The sequence below is a fragment of the Stegostoma tigrinum genome, chromosome 11 (assembly GCF_030684315.1).
Source record: "Stegostoma tigrinum isolate sSteTig4 chromosome 11, sSteTig4.hap1, whole genome shotgun sequence".
NCBI lineage: Eukaryota > Metazoa > Chordata > Chondrichthyes > Orectolobiformes > Stegostomatidae > Stegostoma > Stegostoma tigrinum.
This window is the reverse complement of record NC_081364.1, coordinates 3,655,780-3,679,285: the sequence shown is the minus strand read 5'-3', so window position 1 is coordinate 3,679,285 and position 23,506 is coordinate 3,655,780. Positions and strand designations below refer to the sequence as shown.

At 47.4% G+C, this 23,506-nt stretch overlaps 1 protein-coding gene across 1 annotated transcript; it reads right to left on the bottom strand.

Moving 5' to 3' along the window:
* Positions 1–1,771: 1,771 nt before the first annotated feature.
* On the bottom strand, positions 1,772–20,895 carry LOC132210207 (uncharacterized). Its single transcript, XM_059649632.1, has 7 exons — positions 20,783–20,895; positions 12,009–12,158; positions 9,976–10,073; positions 5,731–5,816; positions 4,934–5,155; positions 2,853–2,944; positions 1,772–1,966 (listed from the first exon to the last, which is right to left on the bottom strand). Exons 2-7 carry the CDS (start codon positions 12,125–12,127, stop codon positions 1,783–1,785), a joined length of 801 nt encoding a protein of 266 aa, XP_059505615.1. The 5' UTR covers positions 12,128–12,158; positions 20,783–20,895; the 3' UTR covers positions 1,772–1,782.
* Between the last annotated feature and the right edge of the window lie 2,611 nt (positions 20,896–23,506).

The window sequence follows — 23,506 nt, the reverse complement described above, 5'->3', positions numbered from 1 at the left end:
TAAATTTCTTAATGCAGCATTCTGCCAATTAAAAGAAAGAATTAATTCACAGGATCCAGGCGTCACTGGCTGTACCAGCATTTAATGCCCATCCCTATTTGCCCAGAGGGCAGTTAAGAGTCAACCACATTACTGTGGGTCTGGAGTCACATGTAGGCCAGACCAGGTAAGGATGGCAGTTTCCTTCCCTAAAGGACATTAGTGAACCAGATGGGTTTTTCCAACAATCAACAATGGATTCATTGTCATATTAGACACTTAATTCCGGATTTTTTGTTGAATTCAGGTCCCCAGGACATTACCTGGTCTCTGGATTAATGGTCCTGCGATAACACCACTGGGCCCTCTCCCCCGCAAAGTGCTCGAAGCAGTTTTAAACATGTAGCAGTCAGACACAGACCCCCATGCGTTGACACTGGACCAACAGAGAATTCACCAGAATCAGGCCCCTGGCTGTGAGCCAGGCCTTGCCTTCACACAATCACCATGTCGAGAGTCAAAACTGTTTCCCTTCACAGCCTTGTGTCCACCTGATTTAAAGGGTTATTGTGAGCACGAAATGTCTCTCAGAAAAGAAACTGATGGGATTTTACCTCAAGAGGGTTGGAATATAAAAGCAGTGATGTGCTTCTGAGGCTTTATAAGGCTCTAGTCAGGCCCCATTTAGAATACTGTGTCCAATTTTGGGCGCCACCCTTCAGGAAGGACATACTAGCCCTGGAGCGTGTCCAGCAGAGATTCACACGGATGATCCCTGGAATGGTAGGTTTAACATATGATGAACGGTTAAGGATCCTGGGATTGTACTCGTTAGAGTTTAGAAGGTTGAGGGGAGATCTAATAGAAACTTACAAGGTAATGTATGGCTTAGAAAGGGTGGACGGTGGGAAGTTGTTTCCATTAGGCAGGGAGACTAGGACCCGTGGGCACAGCTTTAGACTTAGAGGGGGTGAATTTAAAACTGAAATGAGGAGAGATTTCTTCAGCCAGAGAGTGGTGGGCTTGTGGAATTCATTGTCACGGAGTGCAGTGGAGGCCGGGACGTTGGATGCCTTCAAGGCAGAGATCGACAAATTCTTGATCTCAAAAGGAATCAAGGGCTACAGGGAGAGTGCAGGGAAGTAGCGTTGAAATGCCCATCAGCCATGATTTAAATGGCGGAGTGGAATTGATGGGCCGAATGACTTTATTTCCACTCCTATGTCTTATGGTCTCATGGGATATCTACCCATGAAACTATTGAAGAGCTTGGACGGACTTTTCAAAGTTATTCTCGCTGGTTTTAAACCTCACAAGATGATGATAGAGGGCTTTGATTTGAATGGGTTGATTTTGGCTTGTGCAGGCTCAATGGGCTGAATGGCCTCTTTCAGCATCAATGAATCAAAATTCTGAGTTTCTCCGATCCTTTCAGCTGGGCTGATAAAACAACACCAGCTGTCTGGTCTTAAATGCCTCACGGCAGACTTTTTGAGACGGCAAACGTCAAAAGTGGCCACTGCAGTGTGCTGCTGCATTTCCCCAGCCGGTGGGTCTTCACATCCTGGCTTATACAAATAAACAAAGAGAATTCTGCCGCTTTAACTAAACAGCACAACCGCAAGGACAGTGGAGGTACAGTTTCCTGACAGTGAGGAGAGAGAAAACACGATATAATTGTCAATAAGATTCAGAGTCGTTCCAAAATTCCAGGGTTAACACTGTTTACGCTGAGAGATGAAACTGTCTGATGACAACCATCTCCAGTTAAGACAATGGAGTGAGTGCGACCATGAACAAAAGCTAATTGTGTTTAATGAGACAGACTTGAATTGAGGACCTGAAGTTCTCAGAGTTTCTTGGATAGACATCTTTGAGGGAGAATCGTGTTGTCCTTGTGGGCCTGGGATCCAACTGTTTCTCTCTGTTTAAGTGTCTCCACCAGGCAGAATGTTCGACTGCAGAAGCATCATCATCTGTGAGGAAACTGCAGGACAGAAAATTCACAGGAACAGAGTAAAGCTATCTGTAAATTATCCCATCAAACACACCCAGGACCGGGACAGCATGGGGTTAGATACAGAGTAAAGCTCCCTCTACACTGTCCCCATCAAACACACCCAGGACAGGGACAGCATGGGGTTAGATACAGAGTAAAGCTCCCTCTACACTGTCCCCATCAAACATTCCCAGGACAGGGACAGCACAGGGTTAGATACAGAGTAAAGCTTCCTCGACACTGTTCCCCATCAAACACTCCCAGGACAAGGACAGCATGGGGTTAGATACAGAGTAAAGCTCCCTCTACACTGTCCCCATTAAACACTCCCACGTACAGGGGCAGCATGGGGTTAGATACAGAGTAAAGCTCCCGCTACACTGTTCCCATCAAACACACCCAGGACAGGGACAGCACAGGGTTAGATACAGAGTAAAGCTCCCTATACATTGTCCCCATCAAACATTCCCAGGACAGGGACAGCATGGGGTTAGATACAGAGTAAAGTTCCCTCTACATGGTCCCCCATCAAACACACCCAGGACAGGGACAGCACGGGGTTAGATACAGAGTAAAGCTCCCTCTACACTGTCCCTATCAAACATTCCCAGGACTGGGACAGCACATGGTTAGATACAGAGTAAAGCTCCCTCGACACTGTCCCCCATCAAACACTCCCAGGACAAGGACAGCACGGGGTTAGATACAGAGTAAAGCTCCCGCTACAATGTCCCCATTAAACAGTCCCAGGAACAGGGGCAGCATCATTGTTGAATCCTGGTGAAAATTGATAAATTGATCTTGTGGCTGTCCCAGTGTCTAGCTTTGACAAAATTTCAGGGCCTGAGCCACAGGATCCTCTCCCCTTCCTTACCGATACGGTTTTCCATCCCATTTCATTCTGTGTGGAGTTGGGGCTGGATGTTGCTGTGGTATCTTTTGTCGTTTCATTTGTGTGTGGCATTTCTGTGGATGTGAGGGAAATGTAAGCTGAGAGATAAGATCACAGGAACTGGAGTAGGCCATTCAGCCCCTTCAGCCTGTTCCAACATTCAACAAGATCATGACTTGTCTGTGTCCTAACGCCATACAGTTGTCTTTGGCCTATATCTGTTTATAAATTTGTTTCACAAAAATCTATCAATCTGTGATTTATAACGAACAACGGATCCAGCATCTGCTGCCATTAGTGGAAAGGTTTTCGAACCTCTCCCAACATCTGTCAGGAGAAATGTCAGTGGTTTTCCTCCCACACAAAGACATTAATCGTCATTCAAAGCACTGACACATTTTCAGACATAAACTTTGAAGCAAAAAATAGTCCTTCACCAATTCAATCACTCAAGATAACAAAGTGTGGAGCTGGATGAGCACAGCAGGCCAAGCAGCATCTCAGGAGCAGGAAAGCTGACGTTTCGGGCCTAGGCTCTTCTTCAGGAAAGGGTCTAGGCCCGAAACATCAGCCTTTGTGCTCCTGAGATGCTGCTTGGCCTGCTGTGTTCATCCAGCTCCACACTCTGTTATCTCAGATTCTCCAGCATTTGCAGGTCCCATTATCTCTCACAAACAGGAGGACACAGCTTTAATGTAGTTGGAAAAGAAGCTAGATGAGAGTTTTGATTCAGAAATGTGTTTTGATCTGGGGCAGTCTGCCTGACAGTACAGAGGAAGATCATTCTTCAGAAGAACCAAAAGAACTGCGGATGCTGTAAATTTCATGAACAAAAACAAAGTTGCTGGAAAAGCTCAGCAGGTCTGGCAGCCTCTGTGAAGGAGAAAACAGAGTTAACATTTCAGGTCCAGAACGTTCAGAGGAAGGGTCACCGGACCCGAAACGTTAACTCTGTTTTCTCCTCCACAGATGCTGCCAGACCTGCTGAGCTTTTCCAGCAGCTTTGTTTTTGTTTCTGAAGGATTTTCTTTGCTATTCATTAATGGGTTGAGAATGTCGCTGATCTAGTAGCAGTGATTGTCCCATCCCTAATTGCCCAGAGGGCAGTTCAGATTCAACCCACATTGCCGTAGGTCTGGAGTCACATGTAGGCCAGACCAGGTAAGGATGGCAGTTTCCTTCCCTAAAGTGCTGCACTCCCTCAGCACTGACCCTCCGACAGTGCGGCACTCCCTCAGCACTGACCCTCCGACAGTGCGGCGTTCCCTCAGCACTGACCCTCCGACAGTGCGGCACTCCCTCAGTACTGACCCTCTGACAGTGCGGCACTCCCTCAGCACTGACCCTCCGACAGTGCGGCGCTCCCTCAGTACTGACCCTCCGACAGTGCAGCACTCCCTCAGCACTGACCCTCCGACAGTGCGGCACTCCCTCAGTACTGACCCTCAAACAGTGCGGCGCTCCCTCAGCACTGACCCTCCGACAGTGCGGCACTCCCTCAGCACTGACCCTCCGACAGTGTGGCGCTCCCTCAGTACTGACCCTCTGACAGTGCGGCACTCCCTCAGTACTGACCCTCCGACAGTGCGGCACTCCCTCAGCACTGACCCTCTGACAGTGCGGCTCTCCCTCAGCACTGACTCTCTGACAGTGCAGCACTCCCTCAGCACTGACCTTCCGACAGTGCGACGCTCCCTCAGCACTGACCCTCCGACAGTGCGGCGCTCCCTCAGCACTGACCCTCTGACAGTGCGGCGCTCCCTCAGCACTGACCCTCCGACAGTGCGGCGCTCCCTCAGCACTGACCCTCTGACAGTGCGGCACTCCCTCAGCACTGATCCTCCGACAGTACGGTACTCCCTCAGCACTGACCCTCTGACAGTGCGGCACTCCCTCAGCACGGACCCTCCCACAGTGCAGCACTCCCTCAGCACTGACCCTCTGACAGTGCGGCACTCCCTCAGCACTCACCCTCTGAGTGATGTCTCTAGTTGAACGTTCATCCCAAAAGTACGATTGAATTGAACACTCGTCTCAATGCCCTCCCCAGCTGGTAACAGTACCTGGTCTGCTGTACCGCGGGTTTCTATCAGAGTGGGCACAAGGCCTGGTGCCAGGAACCTGCTGGGTCCGACTTGGCCAGTTGTGTCGTTCAGGTCATCTGGTGGGTTGGCTCTCAGGACAGCGTCTGCTATCCCTTGCTGCATGTCTGCCACATTGCGCAGTCTGTCCACGTCGGGCCTGGAGTGCTTCAGAACCTCGACTGCGGCCTGCTTGGCCAAGCCCTGGCACGTGAGCAAAGGGGATGGTGGGTCATCATTGCGCCTGTTGACCCACCTGCGCCGACGGTGCCCTCCCATTGGTTCTCAGCGAGGGGGCGGCTTGCCAGTTCTCCCATCCCGGAATCAAACATTGCCTTGTCTCAGTAACAACAGCTTGGCCTTGGCTGTCTATCTCCAAGCTGCCCTCAGGAGCCCTCACTGCAGCCGTTTGGAGCCAGCCTCAAAGAAACTAGCCATGTTGGTTTTTGTCCTGGAGTCACATATCTGCCCAGATTGGGTAGGGGTGGCTCTCTACCTCTGTGGAGGTAAATAAATCCTTTTAGCACAATCCGTGGAAGGAGTTAGTTGGTGGGAGTGGGGTTGTGGGAGCAGCTGGTCTTTGTGGGTCTTGGGGTTTGGCGGGGTGTCACAGAGCTGAACCCCAACAATCTTCCATGTCTCCAGGAGGAGGCAGTGTACCCTGTAGATGGAGAGGTAGGGAAGGGTGTTCACTGATGATGTGGGTGAGGAGCAGGCACACAGCTGTGGGCCGAGTTGCTTTTCCACCTCCCCCACCGCTCCCCCGCCGGTTCTTTTACCTGCAGGCGCTGTGAGCAGACCAGGGGCCACTGGCTTCTGGAACTTTCTCTGATGGCATGCCACAGACCTTCAGCAGTCACTTGCCCTGGAGGGACAAATGAGACGACAGGTGAAGCTGACCAATGGAATGTCTTGGAATGAACAGCCCAATAGCAATCCCTGTTGTCAGCAATAACTTTCTGTCAATAAATCAAACCTACTCCGCTCACCAAACCTTAGTTACCATAGAAACAGGGAACCATTCTACGTTAGCCAGTGTGTCCCGTGTGCGAACAAAACAGTCAAACACCAAACAATGTCCATGGAATCCATATGCAAAAGGCACTTTCTCATTGAGTTAAGGCGCAGTTACCAGACACTAATAATGTTATGGTCCCAGCTGATGTTGTCACTGGGCAAGCCTGAACCTGAAATCGGGCTTGATTGTCAGGGTGGGTTTTTTTCGGCTTTAATGAGGCAGATTTTCACTGAAACTCAAGCATGCAATAAAACAAAGGCTTGTGACACAAAATAAATGTAGCCAAGACAGAATAAATTATTGACATGCAACATGTGGTTCAGGTTTTTTAAATAAACAGCAAAAATACAATCCCATTGACCCCACCGACATACCAAACACCAAAAACACAATCCCTTCTCTGTCCCACATGGGGTTGACAGGTCCATGACTTCAGCTCTTATTATTGAGAATCTGTTATGGTCTGCTTAAACTTTCTCAGCTCCACACAGCACGGTGGCTCAGTGGTTAGCACTGCTGTCTCAGCCCTAGGAATTCAGTCTCGAATCCAGCCTCAGGTGACTGTCTGTGTGGAGCTTGCACATTCTCCCTGTGTCAGCGTGGGTTTGCTCTAGTTTCCTCCCACAGTCCAAAAACGTGCAGGTTAGGGTGGATTGGCCACGCTAAACTGCCTGTAGTGTTCAGGGATGTGTAGATTAGGAGGGTTATACAGGGATGGGTCTGGGTGGGATGCTCCAAGAATCATTGTGGACTTGTTGGGCCAAATGACCTGTTTCCATGAGGTAGGGATTCTATGAACGAATAACCTCTTGCTTTTAACCAAACACTTCTGGTCCAGAATATTTAGTGAACTCCTTACTAAAGTAAGTCATTTTTTGAGAAGTTTGAACGATTATCTCCCTTCCTTAGGAGTAACTGTTTTACACATCAAGCCTCAGCTCGGAATGCTGTAGAACTGTCCCAAAGAGAAACTAAAATGCTGTTTTCCAAGATATGGATATCTACCTGAAGCCCAAAACTAAAATTTAGAATCGTTGATCTGAAACCTTCATCCACTAGATTTTGTTCATTTATAAACTCTCCCAATGTCACCTAATTCTCATTAGCTTGTAGATCAACCTCTCAAATTATTTTTAAGAAGACTTCACGCGGCTACAGAAATACTTGCAAATTAATTGTTAAATTCCTCAAGATGCACAGAAAACTAACATTCTATTGGTTCAAAATTCAAAATGCAAGACTGAAAAATAAAAGATTTATAACTGATACACCTGACACTTCGGAGAAGTTAGTGGATGGGGTGGATGTTGGATACTTTTCTGTAAAAGCATCTAAGATTCACTAGTTTAATGTTAATCCCAAGGGTGGTGACTGTCTACAACAGGTTGTCGGAGGTAAGTAGTGGAAGCGAGTACAATTTTGTCATTTAAAAAACATTTCGATGAACACAGCAGGCCAAGCAGGAATAAAAGAATGACGAAAGTAAGATTAGGCCCAATCAAGGATAGTAGTGGTAAGTTGTGTGTGGAGTCAGATGAGATAGGGGAAGCGCTAAATGAATATTTTTCAACAGTATTCACTCTAGAAAATGACAATGTTGTTGAGGAGAATACTGAGATACAGGCTACTAGACTGGGTGGGATTGAGGTTCACAAGGAAGAGGTATTAGAAATCCTTCAGAAGGTGAAGATAGATAAGTTCCCTGGGCCGGATGGGATTTGTCCTCGGATCCTCTGGGAAGCCAGGGAGGAGATTGCTGAGCCTTTGGCATTTGTCTTTAACTCGTCATTGTCTACAGGAATAGTGCCAGATGACTGGAGGATAGCAAATGTGGTTCCCCTATTTAAGAAGGGGAGTAAAGACAACCCTAATAATTATAGACCAGTGAGCCTTACCTCAGTTGTTGGTAAAGTGTTGGAAAATGTTATAAGGGATAGGATTTATAATCATCTAGAAAAGAATAAATTGATTAGGGATAGTCAGCACGGTTTTGTGAAGGGAAGGTCGTGCCTCACAAACCTTATTGAGTTCTTTGAGGCGGTGACCAAACAGGTAGATGAGAGTAAACCGGTTGATGTGGTGTATATGGATTTCAGCAAGGTGTTCGATAAGGTTCCCCACAATAGGCTATTGTACAAAATGCGGAGGAATGGAATTGTGGGAGACATAGCAGTTTGGATCGGAAATTGGCTTGCTGAAAGAAGACAGAGGGTGGTAGTTGATGGGAAATGTTCATCCTGGAGACCAGTTACTAGTGGTGTACCGCAAGGGTCGGTGTTGGGTCCACTGCTGTTTGTCATTTTTATAAATGACCTGGATGAGGGCGTGGAAGGATGGGTTAGTAAATTTGCAGACGACACTAAGGTCGGTGGAGTTGTGGATAGTGACAAAGGATGCTGTAGGTTGCAGAGAGACATAGATAAGCTGCAGAGCTGGGCTGAGAGGTGGCAAATGGAGTTTAATGCAGACAAGTGTGAGGTGATGCACTTTGGTAGGAGTAACTGGAAGGCAAAGTACGGGGCTAATGGTAAGATTCTTAGTAGTGTAGATGAGCAGAGAGATCTCGGTGTCCATGTACACAGATCCTTGAAAGTTGCCACCCAGATTGACAGGGCTGTTAAGAAGGCATACAGTGTTTTAGCTTTTATTAATAGAGGGATCGAGTTCCGGAACCAAGAGGTTATGGTGAAGCTGTACAAAACTCTGGTGCGGCCGCACTTGGAGTATTGTGTACAGCTCTGGTCACCGCATTATAAGAAGGATGTGGAAGCTTTGGAAAGGGTGCAGAGGAGATTTACTAGGATGTTGCCTGGTATGGAGGGAACGTCTTACAAGGAAAGGCTGAGGGACTTGAGGCTGTTTCCATTAGAGAGAAGAAGGTTGAGAGGTGACTTAAATGAAACATATAAAATAATCAGAGGGTTAGATGGGGTGGATAGGGAGACCCTTTTTCCTAGGATGGTGACGGCGAGCACGAGGGGGCATAGCTTTAAATTGAGGGGTGAAAGATATAGGACCGATGTCAGAGGTAGTTTCTTTACTCAGAGAGTAGTAAGGGAATGGAACGCTTTGCCTGCAATGGTAGTAGATTCGCCAACTTTAGATACATTTAAGTCGTCATTGGATAAGCATATGGACGTACATGGAATAGTGTAGGTTAGATGGGCTTGAGATCGGTATGACAGGTCGGCACAACATTGAGGGCCGAAGGGCCTGTACTGTGCTGTAATGTTCTATGTTCTATGAAAGGTGGGATGGGATAGGAAAGGTGGTAATGGACCAAATACGGACAAATGTGACTAGTTTAAATGCAAAAACTGGGCAACATGGGTAAGTTGGGATAAAGGACCTCTATTGCTGGTCTGTCAATTGTCACTTTGTAAAATTGGTTAAAGTGTGCATTGTGGTGAACACAGCCTCCTATGTGGGGGCTTGCAATGTACTGAGATAGACATTAACATTCAGCAAAGTTGCTGGAAAAGCTCAGCAGGTCTGGCATTATCTGTGAACAATTCTGAGGAAGGGTCACTGGACCCGAAACGTTTTTTCCTTCACAGGTGCTGCCAGACCTGCTGAGCTTTTCCAGCAACTTTGTTTTTGTTCTTGATTTACAGCATCCGCATGTCTTTCAGGTTTTCATTACCATTTAGCACCTTCTAAACCCACGACCACTTCCATCTAGAAGGACAAGGGCAGCAGATACCTGGGAACACCACCCCCTGCAAGCTCCCCTCACCTTCCTGACTTGGAAATATATTGCTATTCCTTCACTGTCACTGGATCAGAATCCTGGAATTCCCTCCCTAAGGGACATTGTGGGTCTGCCCACAGCACATGGACTGCAGAGGCTCAAGAAGGCAGCTCACCCCCACCTTCTCAAGGGGGCATCTAGAGACGGGGCAATAAATGTTGACACAGCCAGCGATGACCACACAGTAAGAATGTATTTTTTAACGCGGCCCATGCCCATAGGACGAGTCGGTCCCTGAGGAGCACAGTCACTCACCTCTCATGCTTTCCTGGAGTTGTTGAACACAGGGGTTCATCAGTGGCTCTATGTTTTGTGGCTGAAGAAAGGAGTCGGCTATGCTGGGAACAAGAAGGCTTTGGAGAAACAAATAAAAAGTCAAACAGGGTCCGTCCTGTGGAACTGAGAGATTCTATTCATCAGCGAATGCTGGCCTACTCTCTTGTACGTTTGATTAGAGTACTTTAACATAACAGAAGAGTTTGATCGGGGAGATTCGCCCAGTTTGGTGGATTGGAATGAGAGGGGTTTACGTTTTGTGAATAGTTTCCGTTCTCTGAGGTTTATGATATCTGTTTGAAGCACAGACAACGCTGTTTTGATAGGGGTAGACCCTGAGAGATTGTTAACCCCCTCACCCCCAGGATTGAGGGACACATTGGGGACGTGCCTTGGGGTAAGGGACTGCTCATTTGGGACTGAAGTGAATTGAAATCTCTCTGCTCACCGGGCTGTGAATATTCGGAATTTTCTCCCCAAGAGAGCTGTGGCGCTCTAACCCTAAATCTATTCAGACCTGGGACATTAGTTTGGAATCGGGGGTTTGGGAAAAACGTCCAGGAAATTGGAGATGAAGACAAATAACATATTGAATGGTGCAACATGCTCAGTGGGCCGAATGGCCCGCTCCTGCTGTTAACCCTACTGCTCTTAAATACAAACATAGTGTAAACCCTCCTGGAAGCAGACAGGATTGCCTCGCAAACACTTGCTTTGCTTCAGGAGAGAGGTGAGCTTAATGGGCTGACCTTGGATTGGGCTCTCCACTATTCTAGTGGCTTCAGAACAGCTTGGCATGAATAAATTTTCACCGTTAAAACACTGCCACGAAAGTAAACTTTCCTCCCAATGCCCGCTCAGCCCACCCCGGCCCTGTAGTCTCTTGGGATCCAGAGGACCATGTTGTCGGCTGGTTCATTGGAACGAAGGGGAATCTGAGCTCTGACACAGACTTTAAAGGGCCACAACAAACTTCAACAGGCCTGCAGAAGGAGCAATGGCAATGGGTGGCCGGTGAGTGGGGTCGGGAGGGGGACACGGTTTGTCGAGGGGAGATAGCAGTGGCTGGGGTGAGGAAGACATCGCACTCCATTTTGAGCAGGTTTAAAAATTGTGCCCTGAAAAGGAAAAAATAGTGATTACATTTGTATAGCACCTTTCTTAACTCCAGGGTGTCCCAGAGGGCTTTAAGGCCAATGAGACACATTCCAACAAGTGGCCACTGTTGCAGTGCTGGAAATGGCACTAATCAATATGTGCACAGCAAGATCCCAAAAGAAATCCACAGCAACACGATAATGAAAAGCCAAATCTGTTTTAGTGATGCCGGTTAAGGGGATAAATGTTGACCCCAGGGTTCCAGGGAGGATTCTCCTTTGAAATATTGGGTAATAGGATTCTTTATACCCCTCTGAGAAGGTAGGTGGTTCTTCCCCAGTCAAAGTCACCAATAGCTGGGTCTATGGGCTGAGGAGTGGCAGATGGAGGTTAATTTGGATAACTGCTAGGCACTGCATTTTGGCGAAACAGACAAGGGCAGGTGCTATACTGTTAATGGTAGGGCCCTGGGTAGTGTTGTCGAACAGAGAGGCCTGGGGCCTCTCGAAATTTGCATCAGGGATAGACAGGATGGTTAAGAAAGCATTTAGCACTCTTGCTTTATTGCTCAGGCCTTTGACTATAGGAGTTGGGGTATGTTTCCTTGCTGCATGACCCCGTGGCTCTCCAGAGCAGAGGGCTGTTCTCTCATCGCTGAGAGCTGGGTGTCAGTTTAGCTCAGTTGGCTGAGTTCGATTCCTGCTCCAGCTGAGGTCACCATGAGGGACCCTCCTTCCCAACCTTTCCCCTCGCCCGAGGCGTGCTGACCCTCGCGCCAAAGTCCCACCAGTGCTTCTCTCTCTAATGAGACCTATGGTGTGATAAGACCAGGGTGATTTTACCTCCATCGCCAACCTACCACCGAATAGCGAAAGAGCTGGAGATGTTTGTCCATCCCGCTCTCTCTCACTTGCCTGTAAAGCTGCAGCTTGTACTCAGGCTCATTGTCAAACTCAGTGTCCTCTCCTGAAGACCAGGCCTGTAGTTCTGGTTCGAATCTCTCTGCTGGAATCTGTCTGTCCCTCTGGGACATCTCGCTGCACTGCTGCAGTCAGGAAGCCCACCTAACAACAACAGTTTATATTCATGTACATCATTAACGTGGACAAAAACCTCTTGAAACAAAATAAGTGTTAGCAATTAAAATTTGTTACTGAACTGCGTAAAGGGTTATGAAACCATAGTCGCTCAGAGACAGACCCTTTGGCCCAACCAGTCCATGCTGACTACAATCTCAAAATAAACTAGACCTACCTGCCTGCTCCTGGCCCATATCCCTCCAAACCTTCCCTACCCATGTACTTATCCAAATGTCTTTTAAATGTTGTAATTGTGCCCACATCCACCACTTCCTCTGGCAGCTCATTCCACACACGAGCCACACTCTATGGAAAATAATTGCCCCCTTGCCTTTTTAAAAACTGTCTCCTCTCCCCTTAAAAAATGTTCTGAGGAAGGGTCACTGGACCTGAAACATTAACTCTGTTTTCTTCTCCACAGATGCTGCCAGACCCGCTGAGCTTCTCCAGCAACTCTGTTTTTGTTCCTGTTGTTAAAAAAAATGCCCCCTGGTTTTTAAATCCCCTACCCTAGGGAAAGGACACCTCCATTCACCTTATCTATACCCTTCATAAGGTCATCTCTCAACCTCCTACGCTCCAGTGAAAAAATTCCCAGCCTATCCAGCTTCTTCTTATTACTCAATCCCTCTATTCCCAGCAACATCCTGGTAAATCTCTTCTGAACCCTCTCCAGCTTAATCATATCCTTCCTGTAACAGCTTTACCAGAACTGGGCACCGTGCTCCAGAAGAGGGCTCATCAAGGTCCAAAGTTAATTAACAGAGGATCAGTCAAAAAGCAAGGTTTATGGAGCAGAAAGAGGCAGTAACATTTAGACTGCATCCAAGTCAGCCAGATGAATGACTATCAATAGCAGCCCCATTAAAACTATGTGTGAGAGGCCCGGGCGAGCAGAGAGCACATGGGGTTGAAGGAAGTTAAAGGGATAAGGAATGGGTAGGAAAATGGAGGAATTGAAAACATTTTAACCCAGGGAGACATATGAATGGGCTTTACACAATCCCTGTCACACCACATCAGTGTCAAAGGTATACAGGAATATTATAACAGATACAGGTGTGTTACTGAATGAATCAAAGCTGAGGCCGTGCAGAGAACCCACTGACAAATTCATTGCTATCACTTTGGTGATTCACCTGTGATTATCCAACTTCAGCACAGCCTTGGCTTCTAACAGTATGCAGGGGGCCATTCAGCCCCTCACACTGCTAGCACCAAATCTACTGGAGGCCATTCTTCCCCTCTTAAGTGTCCTACATGTAGGAGGAGCCTATTTATCAGATCCCCTTCCTCTCAAGCTGCTACACAGGAACTGGAGGAGGCCATTCAGCCCCAGGTCTGACCCACTGACTCAGCCTTGCTTCAAAACTCTTTAATATCCTCACCCGGCACAAACCGACCGATCTCAGATTTGAAATTTTCAGTTGAGCCTCAACAGTTTAGTTTATTTTGGGATGGCGGGGGGGGTGAAGAATTCTGGGTTTTTGCTGCCCATTGTGTGGAGAGCTGCTCTGTGACATCAGCCCGAACGGGCTCACTCCAGGCTCAATGAATCAGTTCAGCCCCTCCCTCCCACACACACCCTGCCCCTCTCCTCTGCTACCCCATCCCTCCCCTCCCCACCCCACATCTCCCCTTGCCTCCCCTTCGTCTAACACATCTCCACCACACCACCTGCCCTCCTCATCCTGGAGACCCACTCTACCCACACTGTGCTCTCCACAACTCTCCCGACCCGTCTTCCATTCCCTACCGCACCTCCAACCTCTCCCTGCCCCTATGGTTCCCAATCTCTTACCTCCCCTCCCCCAGACACCGACGTTCCCCACTCCCACACCATCCCCTCCTCTCCCCACCCGTCCATTCCACACAGAATCTTTCTATTTGTTGGCCAAAGGAGATGATTTTGTACAATTCCAACACACGCTGGTGAGGAAGTGACTCGTAACGGGTTAGAAATAGAATTCCTAAATTTGGGAGAAGAGGCGGTTGAGTGCATGCTGCCAATAATGACGCGGCTATAATTGGGAATGTTCCAGGCTCCGCTCCGAACAGGCCAGCATCCGAATCTGGAAGGATATCATTTTCTTTAATGTCACAAACCTTCCTCCCACATTTCTTTTGCTGCTACACAAACCCTAACTCGAATTGGAACTCGTCCCGTAACCCTAACTCTAACTCTAAAGCAACACTTAATTCGAACCCTAACTCTAACTCTAACCCTAACCCAAACCCTAACCCTAACCCTAACCCTAATCCTAACCCTAACCCTAACCCTAACCCTAACCCTAACCCTAACCCTAACCCCAACTCTAACCCTAACCCAAACCCTAACCCTAAAGCTAAAGCAACACTTAATTCTAACCCTACCCCAACTCTAACACTAACCCGAACCCTAACCCTAAACCTAACCCAAACACTAAACCTAACCCTAGCCCTAACCCGCACTCGAACTCTAATCCTAACCCTAACCCAAAACTGAACCCTAACCCTAACCCTAATCCTAACTCGAGCCCTAACCCAAACCCCAATCCTAACACTAATCCTAACTCTAACCCTAACCCTAACCCAAAACCTATCCGCAACCCTAACTCTAACCCTAACCCTAACCCTAATCCTAACCCTAACCCTAACCCTAACCTTAACCCGAAACCTAACCCTAAACCTATCCCTAACCCTAACACTAACCCTAACCCAATCTCTAAATATAACCGTAATCCCAAGTCTAACACTAACCCTAACCCTAACTCGAACCCTAACCCTAATCCTAAACCTAACCCAAACCCAAACCCTAAACCTAACTCGAATCCTAACCGTAACCCTAACCCTAACACTAACTCTAACCCAAACCTAACCCTAACCCTAACCCTAAATCAAGTCCGAACCCTAACCCTAACCCTAACCCTAATCCTAACCCGAATCTAACCCTAACTTGAACCCTAACGCTAACCCTAACCCTAATCCTAATTTAACCCTAACCCTAACCCTAACTCTAACCCAAACCTAATCCTAACCCTAACGCTAACCCTAACCCTAACCAACACTTAATTCTAACCCTAACCCTATCTCTAAATATAACCGTAACCCCAACTCTAACACTAACCCTAACCCTAACTCGAACCCTAACCCTAACCCTACACCAAACTCTAACCCTAACCCTAACCCTAAGGCTAACCCAAACCCAAACCCTAATCCTAACCCTAACTCGAATCCAACCATAACCCTAACCCTAACCCTAACTCTAACTCAAACCTAACCCTAACCCAAACCCTAACCTGAACCCAAGTCCTAACCCTAACCCTAACCCTAATCCTAACCCGAATCTAACCCAAACCCTAACACTAAGCCGAACTCTAACCCTAACCCTAATCCTAACTTAACCCTAACCCTAACCCAAACCTAACCCTAACCCTAACCCAAAACCTAACCCGAACCTCGCCCTAAACCTAACACTAACCCAAACCCTAACCCTAAAGCTAACCCTAACCTGAACCCTAACCCGAACCCTAACTCGAACCCTAACCCTCACCCTAACCCTAACACTAACCCTAAACCTAAGGCTAACCCTAACGCGAACACAAACCCTAACTCGAACCCTAACCCTAACCCTAACCGTAACTCTAACCCTAACCCTGACCCTAACTCTAACCCTAACCCTAACCCTAACCCTAAAACTAATCCTAACCCTAACTCTAACCCTGACTCTAACTCTAAACCTAACCTCTAGGGTGCATGATTGGCAACAGGTCCCGCAAAGCAGCAGCTATGTGTTGGGATCTTGACACGTCAACAGAGGTAGAACATTTCTTTTGCTGCTACACAAACCCTAACTCGAATTGGAACTCTTCCCGTAACCCTAACTCTAACTCTAAATCAACACTTAATTCGAACCCTACCCCTATCTCTAAATATAACCGTAACCCCAACTCTAACACTAACCCTAACACAAGCCGTAACCCTAACCCTAACCAAAAGCCTAACGCTAACCCTAACCCTAACCCTAACCAAACTCTAATCCTAACCCTAACTCAAATCCTAACCCTAACCCTAACCCTAACCCTAACCAAACCCTAATGCTAACCCTAACTCAAATCCTAACCCTAACCCTAACCAAACCATAATGCTAACCCTAACTCGAATCCTAATCGTAACCCTAACCCTAACACTAACTCTAACCCAAACCTAACCCTAACACTAACCCAACCCTAACCCTAAATCAAGACCTAACCCTAAGGCTAATCCTAACCCGAATCTAACCCAAACCCTAACCCTAACTCTAACCCAAACCTAACCCTAACCCTAACCAATACTTAATTCTAACCCTACGCCTATCTCTAAATATAACCGTAACCCCAACTCTAACCCTAACCGTAACCCTAACTCGAACTGTAACCCTAACCCTATCGCAGGTGAGACTAACCCTAACCCTAACCCTAACCCTAACCAAAACCCTAACCCTAACCATAACCCTAACCCTAAACATAACCCTAACCCTAACCCTAACCATAACCCTAAGGCTAACCCAAACCCAAACCCTAATCCTAACCCTAAACCTAACCCTAACCTTAACCCTAACCATAACCCTAACCCTAACCCAAACCCTAACCCTAACCCTAATCCTAACCCTAACGCAAATCCTAACCCTAACCCTAACTGTAACTCTAACCCTAACCCTCACCCTAACCCTGACCCTAACCCTAACCCAAACCCTAACACTAATCCTAACCCTAATCCTAAACCTAACCCTAACCCTAACCCTAACTCTAACCCTAACCCTAATCCTAACCCTAACCCTAACACTAACCCTAACCCTAACCCTAACCCTAACCGTAACCCTAATCCTAACCCTAACACTAACTCTAACCCTAGCCCTAACCGTAACCCTAATCCTAACCCTAATCCTAACATAGAACATAGAACATAGAACATAGAACAGTACAGCACAGAACAGGCCCTTCAGCCCACAATGTTGTGCCGACCATTGATCCTCATGTATGCACCCTCAAATTTCTGTGACCATATGCATGTCCAGCAGTCTCTTAAATGACCCCAATGACCTTGCTTCCACAACTGCTGCTGGCAACGCATTCCATGCTCTCACAACTCTCTGCGTAAAGAACCTGCCTCTGACATCCCCTCTATACTTTCCACCAACCAGCTTAAAACTATGACCCCTCGTGCTAGCCATTTCTGCCCTGGGAAATAGTCTCTGGCTATCAACTCTATCTATGCCTCTCATTATCTTGTATACCTCAATTAGGTCCCCTCTCCTCCTCCTTTTCTCCAATGAAAAGAGACCGAGTTCAGTCAACCTCTCTTCATAAGATAAGCCCTCCAGTCCAGGCAGCATCCTGGTAAACCTCCTCTGAACCCTCTCCAAAGCATCCACATCTTTCCTATAATAGGGCGCCCAGAACTGGACGCAGTATTCCAAGTGCGGTCTAACCAAAGTTTTATAGAGCTGCAACAAGATCTCACGACTCTTAAACTCAATCCCCCTGTTAATGAAAGCCAAAACACCATATGCTTTCTTAACAACCCTGTCCACTTGGGTGGCCATTTTAAGGGATCTATGTATCTGCACACCAAGATCCCTCTGTTCCTCCATGCTGCCAAGAATCCTATCCTTAATCCTGTACTCAGCTTTCAAATTCGACCTTCCAAAATGCATCACCTCGCATTTATCCAGGTTGAACTCCATCTGCCACCTCTCAGCCCATCTCTGCATCCTGTCAATGTCCCGCTGCAGCCTACAACAGCCCTCTACACTGTCAACGACACCTCCGACCTTTGTGTCGTCTGCAAACTTGCTGACCCATCCTTCAATTCCCTCGTCCAAGTCATTAATAAAAATTACAAACAGTAGAGGCCCAAGGACAGAGCCCTGTGGAACCCCACTCACCACTGACTTCCAGGCAGAATATTTTCCTTCTACTACCACTCGCTGTCTTCTGTTGGCCAGCCAATTCTGTATCCAAGCAGCTAAGTTCCCCTGTATCCCATTCCTCCTGACCTTCTGAATGAGCCTTCCATGGGGAACCTTATCAAATGCCTTACTGAAGTCCATATACACCACATCCACAGCTCGACCCTCATCAACCTTTCTAGTCACATCCTCAAAAAACTCGATAAGGTTTGTAAGGCATGACCTACCCCTCACAAAGCCGTGTTGACTGTATTTGATCAAGCCATGCTCTTCCAGATGGTCATAAATCTTATCCCTCAGAAGGGATAACCCAAACCCTAACCCTAACCCAAACCCTAACCCTAACCCTAACTCTAACCCTAACCCTAACCCTAATCCTAACCCTAACCCTAACCCTAACCCTAACCCTAACCCTAACCCTAACCTCTAAGGTTCATGATTGGCAGCAGCTCCTGCAAGTAGCCGCTATGTGTTGGCATCTTGACACGTTAACAATTGTAGAACATCTCTAAGGGAAGGCCGACTGGATCAAAACCCTGGAATTCCTTCCCTAAGGACACTGTGGGTGATCTACAGCACGTGGACTGCAGCGGTTCAAGAAGGCAGCTCACCCCCACCTTCTCAAGGGTCTCCTGACCTGTCTGAGGAACAGCTGATGTGGTATTCAGGACTGAGTTACATCAAGGTTTTGATCTTTTGGCTGTACATTGTGGGTCAGTGTTTGTAAATGAATGGGCCCTGTATACAGTAACAAATGGCCCTGTTCCTCGCAATGAGACAGCACTGCTCCAAGTGAACACTCATTGTTCATGGGTCAGCTATCAACCGCAATAATCAAAATTTTATAATCGCACTTTTACAACAAGCCAGCAGCCTACACTGTCCCATGAATTATTTCTTATTGAATTTAGCCTCAGGAATTTGCGATCTATGCATTCAGCGACAATGAGTGTCACTGGCTGAGCCTAGCATTTATTGCCCCGTCCCTAGTTGCCCCTTGAGAAGGTGGGGGTGAGCTGCCTTCTTGAACCTCCTGCATTCCTCCTGCTGTGGGTCGACCCACAATGCCCTTAGGGAGGGAATTCCAGGATCTGACCCAGTGACAGTGAAGGAACGGGGATATATTTCCAAGTCAGGAGGGTGAGTGGCTCGGAGGGGAACTTGCAGGGTGTGGTGTTCCCATGTATATGCTGCCCTCGTCCTTCTAGATGGAAGTGGTCGTGGGTTTGGAAGGTGCTGTCTAAGGGTCTTTGGTGAATTTCTGCAGTACATCTTGTAGATGGTACACACTGCTGCGACTGAGCGTCGGTGGTGGAGGGAGTGGGATGTTTGTGGATGTGGTGCCAATCAAGCAGCTGCTTTGTCCTGGACGGTGTCGAGCTTCTTGAGTGTTGTTGGGGCTGCACCCATCCAGGCAAGTGGGGAGTATCCCATCACACTCCTGACTTGTGCCTTGTAGATGGTGGACAGGCTTTGGGGAGACAGGAGGGGAGTTATTTACCCCAGGGCGATGATATTGTTAGACCCTGGACTAGAGATGGAATGTTAATTGATCGAAAATGCTCCAGAAACGCTGAACCAAGTGGTGCCTTTCAGACAAAATGGTAAACAGAATTCCAACCCTTCCGCATCGTTGCGTGTCCTTCAGATACGTTCGCCATGAGGGCAGTAGGGAATTCTCCCTGGGGTCCCACTCCACATTGCTTCATCGAGTCGGCGCCTATACTTCGATGAAAAATATTAATTGGCAGCAAAGGACGTTTGAGACATTGTGAGGTAATGCAAGTTGCTATTGAAATGCGGCTCGAAATGTATTTAATAAAAAATCTCCCCTAACTCTTTCTCTTTGTTTATGATTGTCCTTGAAACCTCTCCCATGCGGTCCTCAACCGTGGTGCCTCTGACTCGGTACCTTTATCTACATGCCTCAGGAAAGCTGGGGGTGGTGCATTTCTCTACAAACACACCAAAACCCATGTCTCTGCCTACCTTTCATTTCCAGCATGCGTTAGGCCATATTTCAGACTGACTCACAGAGCTGTGCAGCATGGAAACAGACCCTTCAGTCCAACTTGTCCATCCTGATCAGAAATCCTAAATTAATTTGGTCCTAATTACCAGTGTTTGTCCCTCTAAACTCTTCCTATTCATATACCCATCCAGATGTCTCTAAATGCTGTAATTGTATAAGCCTCCACCATCTCCTCTGGCAGCTCATTCCATACACGCACCGCCCTCTGCGTGAAAATATTACCTCTTAGGTCGCTTTTAAATCTTTCCCGTCTCACCTTAAACCTATGCCCCTCTCGTTATGGACACCCCCCATACCCTGGGGAAAAGACCATGTCTATTCACCCTATCCATGCCCCTCATGATTTTATAAACTTCTATAAAGTCACCCCTCAGCCTCCGATGCTCCAGGGAAAAAAGCCCCGGTCTCCCTTTAGCTCAAACCCTCCGACCCCGGCAACAATCCTTGTAAATCTTTTCCAAACCCTTTCAAGTTTAACAGCATCCTTCCTGTAGCAGGAGTTCCTTGTGCTTGCTCTGCATTCCCAAGCTTCCCCCTTTGCAGCTCCCCACCAAAGGATGAATCTTCCCATCCCACCCTGAGGCAGGTTAATGTACAGAAACAGAGTCATTGCCTGCTGTCAGTGAGAGTAACGGACTGTCGATGTACCTGGCAGACGGATGTCCTCTCTCTCTTCCTCCTCGCTCCCCCAGGTCTCTGAATCACTCTGACTTCTGTATTTGGAATGCGACACCCACTCCAACCTCCACGCCGGCCCTCACTGCTCCTCCCCCGCAGTTGTCACGACAACAGTATTATTCGCCCATTTAATTCTGAGTAATGATTAATGAAATGGAGGAAAAGCCACCAATCTCTGACTGTTAATAAACCCTTGACAGAGATCCAGCCCAAGTTTACACTGAAGTAGCACCATTGAGGCATTCAAACAGCATACCACCACACCCCCAGAAATCTTCCACATTTCTTCCTGATGTGGACAGGCTGGTGTTGGACTGGGATGGACGGTGTTAGAAGTCACACTGCACCAGGTTATAGTCCAACACGTTTACTTGAAATCACAAGGTTTTGGAAGCATTCCACATGTTCACTGTGCGACTTAGTGTGTGAAAATAAGAAGGAAATGATCAAAGAGTTGGTGTCTTACTGACCCACACTGGCTTTTAAGGTCAGACAACACAACATCCATCAAACATAGGAGCAGAACCAGCCCATCGACTGAGCCCTGCCATTCAGTGAGATCGTGGCCAATCTGATAATCCTCAACTCCACTTTCCTGCCTTTTCCCCATAACCTTCGATTCCCTTTCCTGAGTAAAAATCTGCCTACCTCAGCCTCGAATATACTGAATGACCCAGCCCCGACAGCCTTTTGTGGTAAAGAATTTCACAGGCTCACTCCATTTGGACAGAAGAAATTCCTCCTCATCTCCATCTTAAATGGATGACCCTTTATTCTGAGATGATGAAATCTGGCCCTAGACTGTCCCACCAGGGAAAAAACCCCTTTCCACATCTTATCTTGCCAACTCCCCTGAGAATCTTGTTTGTTTCCACAAGGTCATGTCTCATTCTTCTTAGCTCCTGTGAGCACAGACCCATTCGACTCAATCTCCCCTCACCTGACAGTCCCTCCATACCTGTAATCAGTCGTGTGAACCTTCTCTGGACTACCTCCAATGTCAATGTACCTTTCCTTGGGTAAGGGGCCCAAAACACTGTTCCTGTCTTTACATAGAACATGGACTGAATCAGGTTATTGTTCAGTCTGGAGGAAGGCCCACCCTTTCAGAAAGATGCAAAGGCTATAGCGAGAGTACAAAAATAAATCCTGAGAGCTGGTCCTGGGACGAGGGACTTCAGCGATGATGGAGAAGCTGGGACTGTTCTTGTGGGAGAATAGATTGAGAGAAGGCCTGGGGAAAAGCCCTGGGGAAAATTGATGCACAGAGAGATCTGGGTGTCCATTGTACCCTGAAGGTGGCAACGCCGGTCAATAGTGTGGTCAAGAAGGCATATGGCATGCTTTCCTTCATCGGACGGGGTATTGAGTACAAGCGTTGGCAGGTCATGTTACAGTTGTATAAGACTTTGGTTCGGCCACATTTGGAGTACTGTGTACAGTTCTGGTCACCACATCACCAAAAGGATGTGGATGCTTTGGAGAGGGTGCAGAGGAGGTTCACCAGGACATTGCCTGGTATGGAGGGTGCTAGCTATGAAGAGAGTTTGAGTAGATTAGGATTATTTACATTAGAAAGATGGAGGTTGAGGGGGGATCTGATTGAGATCTACAAAATCAGGAGGGGTATAGACAGGGTGGATAGCAAGAAGCTTTTGTTCAGAGTGGGGGACTCAATTACTCGGGGTCACGATTTCAAGGTGAGAGGGGAAATGTTTAAGGGAGATATGCGTGGAAAGTTCTTTACGCAGAGGGTGGTGGGTACCTGGAACATGTTGCCAGCGGAGGTCGTAGAGGCGGGCACAAAAGCGTCATTTAATAGAACATAGAACATAGAACATAGAACATTACAGCACAGTACAGGCCCTTCGGCCCTCAATGTTGTGCCGACCTGTCAGACCGATCTCAAGCCCATCTAACCTACACTATTCCATGTACGTCCATATGCTTATCCAATGACGACTTAAATGTATCTAAAGTTGGCGAATCTACTACCGTTGCAGGCAAAGCGTTCCATTCCCTTACTACTCTCTGAGTAAAGAAACTACCTCTGACATCTGTCCTATATCTTTCACCCCTCAATTTAAAGCTATGCTCCCTCGTGCTCGCTGTCACCATCCTAGGAAAAAGGCTCTCCCTATCCACCCTATCTAACCCTCTGATTATTTTATATGTTTCAATTAAGTCACCTCTCAACCTTCTTCTCTCTAATGGAAACAGCCTCAAGTCCCTCAGCCTTTCCTCGTAAGACCATCCCTCCATACCAGGCAACATCCAAGTAAATCTCCTCTGCACCCTTTCCAAAGCTTCCACATCCTTCTTATATTGCGGTGACCAGAACTGTACACAATACTCCAAGTGCGGCCGCACCAGAGTTTTGTACAGCTTCACCATAACCTCTTGGTTCCAGAACTCGATCCCTCTATTAATAAAAGCTAAAACACTGTATGCCTTCTTAACAGCCCTGTCAACCTGGGTGGCAACTTTCAAGGATCTGTGTACATGGACACCGAGATCTCTCTGCTCATCTACACTAGTAAGAATCTTACCATTAGCCCTGTACTTTGCCTTCTGGTTACTACTACCAAAGTGCATCACCTCACACTTGTCTGCATTAAACTCCCATTTGCCACCTCTCAGCCCAGCTCTGCAGCTTAACTATGTCTCTCTGCAACCTGCAGCATCCTTTGTCAC